This window comes from Dendrobium catenatum, unplaced genomic scaffold (genome assembly GCF_001605985.2).
Source record: "Dendrobium catenatum unplaced genomic scaffold, ASM160598v2 original_scaffold_235663, whole genome shotgun sequence".
Classification (NCBI taxonomy): Eukaryota; Viridiplantae; Streptophyta; class Magnoliopsida; order Asparagales; family Orchidaceae; genus Dendrobium; species Dendrobium catenatum.
Window position 1 is genome coordinate 415,644 of NW_021554071.1, and position 10,838 is coordinate 426,481.

The 10,838-nt window shown below is 33.3% G+C and overlaps 1 protein-coding gene across 1 annotated transcript; it reads left to right on the top strand.

The window, feature by feature from the left end:
* Nucleotides 1–84: 84 nt before the first annotated feature.
* LOC110116148 lies at nucleotides 85–10,836 on the top strand. The gene is made up of 3 exons (XM_020849623.2): nucleotides 85–443; nucleotides 6,163–6,462; nucleotides 10,400–10,836. The coding sequence occupies exons 1-3, from the start codon at nucleotides 240–242 to the stop codon at nucleotides 10,517–10,519; spliced, it is 624 nt and encodes a 207-aa protein (XP_020705282.2). The 5' UTR covers nucleotides 85–239; the 3' UTR covers nucleotides 10,520–10,836.
* Nucleotides 10,837–10,838: the final 2 nt, after the last annotated feature.

Below are 10,838 nucleotides of genomic sequence, written 5' to 3' on the forward strand. Positions count from 1 at the left end.
AGAAAAATGTTAAATCCTCATATAATATGATAATCTTTATGGATTATTAATAATAAATATAGGTTATAGATAGCTACCCTCTGCAAACATCGTGGAACACCGCCAGACTAACATAACTCGGCCGCTCACTCGATTCTCAATAACTCGGTCCCTCGGGTAGCGAATTCGGGACGAATTCGCAAACCAGATTCTCTATTCTGCTGGTAGCGGGCGAGAGAGCAGGCGAGAGGTGTGGGAACATGGGGTTCGCCGGTGGCCCGGCAACGCCATGGGTCTTAGCGTTGTTGGTGATCTTGCTGACGGTATGCATCCCAGCTGTGCGATCGGAGGCTGCGAGTGGTGGAAAGGGACGATCGCTGCTGGGATTCCGAGAGACGCTCGGTAACGTCTCCTTCCAGTGCTCTCCCTCTGGTCCCTGCATCCCGTGTGAATACTCTGAAAAGGTAATTGAATGTTTCTTCGATTGGAGCTGGTTATAGTGTGTTTCCTGTTAGTCAAGTTTTTAGGGCAGTAACTTCGGCTTGGCGGATTTGATCTGGACTCCGTCCTAGGTTTTGTCACATAATTTTTTATTTGGTGATTTTTTGGGAAGGTGTGGTTTGAATTATTTTGAACTTGGGTAAGATGGAACTGTGTATTGAGGGATCTTCTATTTGTGTATGGAGGGAATTAAGTTGTAAGATTTTGATGATTGTTGCAAGCAGGAGAAGTTCAGCTGCTGATTTTTTATTTTTATTTTTTTCTCGAGGAGAGATGCTTTATGTGCTGATGATTTCCGTTTAGTGTAAACGAGAATAATCATCCAAATTCAAGTATTAATGGTTTGGAAGTTCATTTAAATATTAGTAGATTTGAACTACGTAAATTTATCGATGTGTTCTTATTGCGAGAAGATAAGAAAGTGAAAGAAGCATAAATTAAAATGAACCAATTGATGAAGAGGAACATGATATATAAAGGCTATGTTTAGAAAATGAAATGAAATCTAATAAATTATAAAATCAACACCAAGTCGTTGGGATAAGGCTGATGATGATGATAAACTTATGGTTGGGATCTTTACCTTCACTATCGTTTGAATGATTAATGTGGATAACATTGGAGAATAAAGGTGATGATAAACCCTTAATGAAGCTTTCTTGCTTTATCTTTGTTTTTCTTCTCGCAAAATTGCATTTGAATGCTTCATCTTTCTGTGAATTCATTCTCAAGGAGATGGTTGAATTAGTCTAGCATGACAGAGTTTAGAAAGAGAACGAATTTCAATGTTTGGGTTTTAGACTTTCATAAAGGAAAGAGAAAACAGTGAAAGAAAGGAGATAATAGATGAGGAACTATAGGAATTGCTTTCAAAATTAAGTTGTGATAAGATAGCCATTTATAGTGCATATTCCTATTTATAGAATAGAGCAGAATGTTTTATTCAAACTAATGTAAATTTTAAAGTTGATAAATCCTTAACAATTCTTATCTTCTAATTAAAAAGAAGATAATCCTAAGAAAAATGACAAGTAATTCGATTTTTATAAGATTATTGAATTACCCAAAATGAATAAAATGCTAGAAATATTATGAAAATGTTAAGGTTAAGCTAAATGTATAATTGATGCATGTCCTTTACTACAACTCCTTTGGAGCTGATAAAACTCTTCTCATGAAAGTTATCCATAATAACTTGCTTGATTAGATGGTGCCTTGGGAATAGGTGGCACTCTATCTGGATTTTGGATCTCTTTCAAATCATTAGCATTTGCATTTTGAAGACTTTAAATGTAGATGACACAAAGTCCTTGAATTTGGATGTCACGACATAATATCAATTTTGTTTTATCAATACCATGGTAGATTATCCCATAGTCATGTAGTGATAATAGTGTCAACAAGTTCTAAATTTATTTTTTTGGTATTTTTATGGAAATTTAGTGCATCAGTGCTTTGATTTAGATGCCCTTTAATGGTGGTGATGTGTGATGTGCCTTTTTATTTAATTTAGGGTTTACTAAATTTTTAATGGGGAGGGGGTTGAGGGAGCGAGTTTCACTTGGGGTGGAGGGGTGAGTTGTGGGATATGTGAATCAATTAAGGTTTAGAGTTTAGATGTATAAGATATTGAATTATTGATGGATCCTTGTCAATGTTTAAAATTGCGTAATCGGGTATTGAGGCATAAGCCTCAAAATAAAAAGATTGCGTAAACATAAAATGATAAATTTTTTATATACTAATGAGTAAAAAATATAAAACATAAAAAGGCACAAGATATGAAGTGAAATCAAAATATCCCAGCCAATCACAACTTTGTCACAGTAATTGCATTTTAGATAGATATATATTTTATCACTTCCTTCTACATCCACATGAGTGTTATGTTTCCATGCTAGTCTTTTCAGCTTTATCCTTACTTCTGACCATCCTTTATGAGAAGAATATATTAGTGCAATATATCAAACCCCTAAGCATAATGTTTCACTTATTCTACATTAAGAAAACTTATTCAAAGCATGCACTCATGAAGAAGCAGACTAACATTAAGAACTATTGTTAAAGATGATGAATACAACAATATGCCGGGCAGCCGGGGGTCCAAAGAGGCGCTGTCCCTTGGAGGAGTTCGACCTGAGCGGTACCGAGCATGTACCGAGCGGTACCAAGAATGTACTGAGCATGTACCTAGTGGTACCAAGCATTGTTGTACCAAGTGTTACCGAGCATGTACCTAGCGATACTGAGCAAACAGACCGATTGTGGAATCTTACTCAACAGAATATGGAGGTCCTTATAGCAAAAACGGACCAATCTTGAATTTCACAATAAGGTGATAGATGGAACCACGAAGAAGAAAAGCTTTCAGTGGTCGGTCGAAGGAGACTCTAGACAAACTCGCGATAGAAGAGAACTCCAAGCAATAGACGAAGAGCAACTCACGGTGGAAGGAAGCCGATGCTGGTCGAATGAAAGGAACTCAGGTAGTGGGAAAATGTCGCTCTAAGAAGAAGGGAGAAGAAACCTAGTTTTGGTTTGGAAATGACCGAAGAAGTACGGGGGTGGGGGGCCGAACCGAATAGATATATATTAGGTTAGGATTTTTTTTAATTTTAAGAGGTGGATGCCTCTAAAACATGAGGCGATGCGAGGCGTACGCCTCAATGCTAGATCTCATTGCGTAGGTTTTGAGGCTTAAAAGTTTAAAATTGCGCTGAGGCGCGCCTCTTATTGCGCAATTTTAAACCATGATCCTTGTTGATAACTTTATTTGATCTTCTTTATTCTCTAATATTTGCCTTTAAATTGTTTGGTCTTTTCTTGAATTCACTTGAAGTGGAGAGAGGAGTCAATTAGAGTTATAGAGATGGAGTTTAAGGTGAGAATGGTGGTAAGGAAATCAATCTTGATGGGAATTTGGTGAGAATGGTGATGAGGAAATCAATCTTGATGGGAATTTGGAGGATTCTCCTTCTTGGGATTTTCAACTTTAGGGTTGCAGAAAGAGGAGAGAAAATAGATAAGGAAACGAAGGAATTGCTTTCAAATTTAATTCATAGTTATTTAAAATGCTACAAATCATATTGATAGAAATATGCTTACTTGGTAATTCAAAATATTTAAAATTTAAACCTAGATAAATCTTAAACAAATCCGATCATTTAAACAAAAGAAAAGATGGCCCTAATTAAAAGAATAATTAAATTGATTGTTTTTCTTGACAATCAAATGCATAAAAAATAAATTAAATGTTAGCAATAATCAAATTCTAGAACAAACCAAATGTTGCCTTGATGCTGTATTGTACTGCATAAGGAATTCAAGATCTTTTGATCAAGTTAGCATTTTATGAATGAAAAGAATTTGATTCTATCTAAATGGTAAAGATTAAAGGATTATAAAAAATTATTCTGTTAAATTATTAAAGAACTTCAATAAAGATATTTCTAAGTAAAGAAAAATGTTGGAGATTATCCATAACGTTATAATTAATCAAGAAAATGAAATTGTAGTCAGCTTTTAAAAAGATGTATAAAATTTGGATAAGATGGGATAACTATTGATTTGAAAAGTTAATGCAAATATTGAACTATATTTTTCCTTACAATATCGAGTGGTATTGCCTTTGGCCTAGATGGTTTGATTAATAATATTTTTCAAAGAAATTTAAACAATTAAGAGGATGACAAATAATTGATAAATAATATTTTAGTATTGATATCTATGAAAAAAATTGGGTGATCAGAGTTATTCTAATCATAGGGGACCTTGAAAAGACATTTAATTTAGCACCAAAAAATTGATTTGATCTTTGTTGAGGAAAATTTTGAATCAAAGCTATGTTCTAAATTTTAAAATATGTATGTTCATAATGAAGAGGACTAAAATATGTGGGTTGACCAATAAATTTGCAATTAGAGTAAGGTTACCTTAAGGATCTTTTTATGTTCAATGCATCCTTAGAATATATATTTTGAATGTGATATTTGGCTTATGCTATTCGTAAATTGCATAGTTTTAAACATTATTTAAAATTGCGCAATATGAGGCTCAGGCTCACCTTGAGGCCCACCTTAGCTCAATTCCAGTAAAAATGCATCGAGGCTTTTGCCTCAAACTTTTTTATGAGGTTTGCGCCTCAATTTTGCTGAGGCCTGCCTTGAGGCGATGTGAGGCTTACACCTCACTCTATTTATATATATTTTTATTTAAACATACCTAAATCCTAAATTAAAGCTCCAAACAAATTACGTTTTAATGCACCGCCAACCTACAACAACTTCCTCTTGACTTCCTTGACCTTCAATCCTCCATTTTCTCCATCTTCATCACCGCCGTAACCGTCGGGGATCACTTGAAGCCTGCATATCACCACCACCTTCTCTAAAATTTTAAAAGTATTAATCTCATTTTTATGTAAATGAAAAATATTTTTGAAAGAGTAAGATGACTGAAATAAATGAAGAAGTAAATTGGGAGCATTGGACCCCCCATAGGATGACACAGGGGAGAGATCAATTTGTTATAATGACGACTCAAATTAAAAACCCCTCGGATGACAATGCAGATGATTTCTATGTTTTTGTCAACTATTTTAGTTTTCTTTAGGAATTAAATGTGGACGAGTAGATAATTGAGAAAGAATGAATTTGAATTTGATATTATATGATACCTTTATGCCATTCATATATTTATTATTACTTTGCTCTTGTAATATTTGGAATTCAATTCTATTTCACACAATTTATCACTTGTCAATTTACGTCTTATGCAATTTTTTATTTCATATATATGTCAATTTGTTACTTCATAATTCAATAGAAAATTAACACATCATCCTTTAATATATTATTTGAGTATTACAATAGCAGCAACAACAACAAGCTTTTGTCCCACTACGTGGGGTCGGTATTTGTGTATTATATAAAAAATTATTTTTAACATTTATTGTGACTTAACGCAATTTTTTTATTTTGAAGCTTATGCCTTGCCTTGCAAATAAAAAATACATCAATACCTAATTGCACAATTTTAAACCTTGGTTTTAATTGATTGATATTGTTTGGCAGTAATAAATAGATCAATAAATAAGAAAATTTTAGAAGATAAAAGACTTCTGATTATTATATCAAGTTTCTATTCATCTTATTATACAACTTTGATCCAGGGAAAAACAATGATGTTTGATTCTCATGATAGAATAAGATAAAGTTATTTTAAGGCGTAATGATTTAACCTATATTGGCTTTGCTATAACAAAATTTAGGGCTTCAATTTGGCGTGCAATTAGTAGAGCTATAAGTTAGTCTTTAAAATGGAGAAGTCTCTTAGTACACAAACGAAATAGAAAGCTAAAGATACATTTTAAAGATGGCAAGTCTAGAAGTTGTTATAAAAGATATACATAAATTGTTCACCAAGTGAAATAGAAAACAAATAAATGGTGAAGAAGGATTCATAAGCAACCTTAAATAGCTTAGATAAGACTATTCATTAGCAAGATGATGATTCACATGTTTCTAAGAAACGGTTTCCTCGCCTGTACTTAGATGGTTAATGTTTCTTTTATCTTAAAGGAAAACAAAATATGTTTTTTCTCTTATTGAACCGTATGATTCACTTAAAGTTTAGCTTTTATTATTCTATGTTCTTACAACTATTCCTAATCTTGTATTTTAGAATGATGAGAAGTTTCGTTGTAGTGAGACTGGGTATCGGTTGCCCTTAAAATGTGTAGAAACTCGAGATGTTTCTACAGAGGAATCCAAAAGTAAGAACCAAAGGAAGCTCCTCTTTCAATCAGGCAACATGGCTGGTTCAGTTATGCGAGAACAACTGGTTGCCTCTGTAAGGAATTTAAAGTTTAGAAAGCTTATGAATGATTCTTCTACATCAGAAAGTGGGAAGCAGAGTTATATTACTTATAGGAGTTGCATACCAGTAGATGGTGAAGAAAATTTGTCTGTTCTTGGTTTTGAGGTATGAATTCTCCGTGTACTTTAAAGTGCAGATTGTTATATTCCTATCTTGATTCAAATTTTGCATGCCTTTAGGTCAGCTAAGTAATCAAGCTGGCTTATACGTAACGATTATGGTTTTTTTTTTTTTTTTTATTAGTCAAGTTTGTTAATGAATGAGTTCCTTTCATCTGGTTCTCTACACTTCATGCATCATCAGTTACTTATATTAGCTAACCAAGAATTAATTATCATATAAATAAAGAAAATTCAACCTGGTGAAAATTACTCATTATTATCTTTTCTCGGTATTAATGTCTTGCTGCAGTAGTTCTATAGTACTATGACTGTTGTGAATCTAAGAATTCGTCTGGTGTAACTAAAGAAATATTATCTCTAATAAAGAGGCCTAGAGTTGAAATCCCTTCAAAAAATGTCTAAACAAGAGACCACAATAATTTGAGCTCATTGGATTCCCTGTAAACTGAACTTGTTTCACAAAAAGTTAAAATTTACTATATTCTTTCATTTGATTGGATGTAACTATGATCAAGATGGATTTTGATCTCCACCAACCTAAAATAAGGGTTTCATTGACAAAATAAGTGAAAATATCGAAATGAAGTCGCAACGAATTCGGCAAATCTTGCCAGGTTTCTGCTAGATCCAGCATGTCTGCGGCGAGGTTTGGTCAGGTTCTGGTGAACCATGGTGAGATCCCGATTGTTCTCTCTGAATAATCTCATAACAAATTATGAATTTTTATTGCTTAATAAAATCTATGGCCTGATTTATTAACTTTGATGTCGTTCTTCCCTTTGCTTTTGTTTTATTCATGTATTATAGTTAAAGTTCGAAGCATCGTATGTTTGTGAATGTTCATTGCCTTGTAGAACTATAGTTTCAGTCTTCAGTTCATAAATTATTGTTGGTAGATTTTGGAAAACTTAGTAAAGAACTTAAGAGTTGAAGACTAGTATAGTTGATAGGATTCAGTCAGCTCGTGCGAGTTTCGGGCAGTCTTCTACAAACTTCGATGGAGCTCGAAAGTTAATAAATTAGTTTAAGTTTAGGACACATTTGGTTGGTTGAGGTTAGATTACATGTTCTAAAAATGATGAAATCTACTACAAACCTTTTTAAATGTTACAAATTTTTTTAAATGAAAGAAACTTCTATAAGGATATCCAACTAGGGGTCAGGATTGACTTGAAAATTTTTTAAATTATTTTAAAATGAGTGCAATACATAAATAATATATATTGTGCCTGTTACAAAGCAAATTCAAAAGATTTGAGATTTAGGCCTAGTTTGGGACGGTTTTCTTTAAGTCAAAGCGATGTTTTAGTATAAAAATTAAAATTTTTGTACTAAAAAGATGTTTTAAGAAGCAGCAAGAAAATAGCCCCAAACAAAGCCTTATTCTAATCAAAAATTTTAATATGAATATTATAACTCTTTTTTTTCTTTATAAACCCCATTTTATACAACAACAATAACAAAACTTTATCCCACTACGAGGGGTCGGCTACATGAATCCTTGTTCTCCATTGTATCTTATTAAGAGTCAAATTCTCATTTAAATATAATAAAAAATATCATTTCTAATATTTGCTAACTAAGTCTTTTAGGTCTACCCCTACCTTTCTTAACTTAGGTCAAGTCTAACACATCTACCCTCCTAACTAGGTCATCATAAGGTTGATGTTTTATATGTCCAAACAAAGGTGACTCTCACTAACTCCACTGGAGCTACTCCAACCTTTTCACGTATATAATCATTTTGCATTCTATGTCTAAAAGTGCAGATACTCATCCACCTAAGCATCCTCATATCTATAACACTTAACTTAATTTCATGCTTCTCTTTTAATGGCCAACATTCTACGTCATAAAATATTTCAAGTCTTACCACTATCTTATAGAATTTTCCCTTAAGTTTGAGGAATACCTATGATGCACAAACACGGACACGTCGACACGGATACGACACGACACGGACACAGGACACGTCAATTATTGAAAATATAGGACACGGACACGGGTTGGACACTGTATTATAATTTTTATATTTTAAAAATAGTGTATAAAATTGAATAAGTATAATTTTAAAAATTATTTAGAATAATAAGTTATTTAACTAGAATTTGTGCTTAAAATAATTAATATTAGGATTTCGAGAGTCGGGCGTAGATGCCATTTATTAGTCATCGAAAGAGAAGTTGACAATGATGTTGAGAGTCGTGCATATTGATGTTATGCAGTAGATATTGGGCGATAATGTTAAGAGGGCGTTTATCGTCAATTTTGTGGGGGCATTGGTCGTCGATGTTGAGAAGGCGTTGGACAAATATTAGATGTCAAGTTGTGGGTGTAAAATCTGTTAGCATCAAGCATCAATGTAAAGACAACGTCAGACGTTGATATGGATATCATTTTGAAATGTTGATGTTGTAACGACGTCAGACGTCGATGTTGAGATGACATTGAGCATTGTTGTGAAATCAAAGTTGTAGCCCACCAAAGAGAAATGAAAATGAGAATATTTAATGAATGGGGTATTAAGTACGGGCGATTGATTTGGTGTTGTGGATAAAATATGTAGGATATGCAAGTCGGACACATGTGTCCAATTTGTATTTAATATTTTTTTGATTGGACACATTTGCAGTGTGTCCGACACGTGTCGGAGGAGTGTCGGACGCGTGTCGTGTCGGACACTACACGCCTCTTTGAGGAGAAGTGTTGGTGCATCATAGAGGAATACTTTTCTATCACACAAATGACCCGATGCATTCCTCCACTTCAACCATCCAATTTGAATTATGCTAATAATATCTCCATCTATTTCATCATCATTTTAAACAATAGCTCCGAGATATCTAAAATGTGTACTCTTATTAGTGATTTGATCGCCCAAAGTCACAATCCCCCACTAGATCCATCAGAAAATTACACTTCATGTATTCGGTTTTAGATATACTCAAACCAAATCTTTAAACTCTTAAGGTTGTCCTCCATAATTCAAGTTTTCCTTCAACTCCATCTTTAGTCTTATTCAGCAAAAAGAATACAATTGGGTACATCCTCTTGCAAATGTCTAGTAAGAACATTCAAGACTAAAACAAAAAAGATATAGGGTTAAAGTTGATCCTTGATGTAATCCAACTAAAATAGGAAAATAGTTGGTCAAACCACCTTGTGCTTGAACACAAGTAACAACCCAGCATCCATATCCTTAATGACTTAGAATATAAAAATTATTAACTCATTTCTTTTTTAGAGCTCTCAAGAGCACTTCTCTTGATATTTTAGCATATTCTTTATGTATATATATTCTTTATACTCTCTATATTATATCATCAAACCTTTCAATAAATGCATAGCTTCCATAGTAGAGATATCGGGCATGAATTCAAATTGATTTTAATAAACATTAATATCACGTTGTAATCTATGCATAGTAACTCTCTCTTATAGTTTTAATGTTATGACATATTAATTTAATTCGTCTATAATTCTCACTCTCTCTTGTGCATCACATTTGTTCTTAAAAATACGAATAAATACACTCCTCCCTAATCATCTGACATTTTTTTTAGTCTTCAAAATAATATTAAAAATTTCCGTAAGTTAAGAAATTCCTCCATCTTCTAAACGTTTCCACACCTCTGTTACAATATCATCAAATCCAGCAGCTTTTTCACATTTCATTTTTCTTCAAAGTCTTTCTAACTTCAATTTTATATTAACACATTGATATTAATCCTATTTAATATAACTTTTTTCTTCAATGAAATTGATAGCATATTCTAAAACATCTTTTCTGCAAGCAACCGAACGAGTCCATAAAAATTTCTTTTTTGGATTTGTCATTGATAATCTTTTTTTAATTGAATTTGCAATTAATCCAATTTTCTATTCTGACCTCACCTGTAATTTTTTTTTTGTTTTGCCAGCTCATCATGGTTTGTCTTTTACTTATAAGTGGCCCAGTTGTTTACTTGAGGCAAAAGCGTCCAGTCCTGATGCCTGGTGCTGGAGCCACGAGAATTCCAACAAACTCTCCCAGATTTTAAAGCTCAAATTTGAAGTGTGTTCTGCTGTCTTGATGGGGGCGAATTATTATGTCCGATTAACAGACATACGGACATCCAATTCATATGTGCCACGTTACGTAAATACACTGGGACCCGGTATATTTTGGTGATGTGGCGCATCTGGATTGGTGTCCGGACGAATCCGGACACCGGACGGAATAATTTGACCTGGCTGGGGGTACTTATTCACTATAATGTAATTTTCTTTTCCTTTTTCCTTATTTCAAGCTATTTGTGGATTAGTAAAAAGTGCCTATTTTTCTTATTAGAAATGTTCATAGCCTTTAATCTGCTTATC

Bases quoted from the DNA above. Each gene is read 5' to 3' on its own strand.
- LOC110116148 (XM_020849623.2), top strand. From the start codon at position 240: ATGGGGTTCGCCGGTGGCCCGGCAACGCCATGGGTCTTAGCGTTGTTG. The intron at 444-6,162 runs GTAATTGAATGT...CTTGTATTTTAG, and splicing joins CGTGTGAATACTCTGAAAAG to AATGATGAGAAGTTTCGTTG. The intron at 6,463-10,399 runs GTATGAATTCTC...TTGTTTTGCCAG, and splicing joins TGTCTGTTCTTGGTTTTGAG to CTCATCATGGTTTGTCTTTT.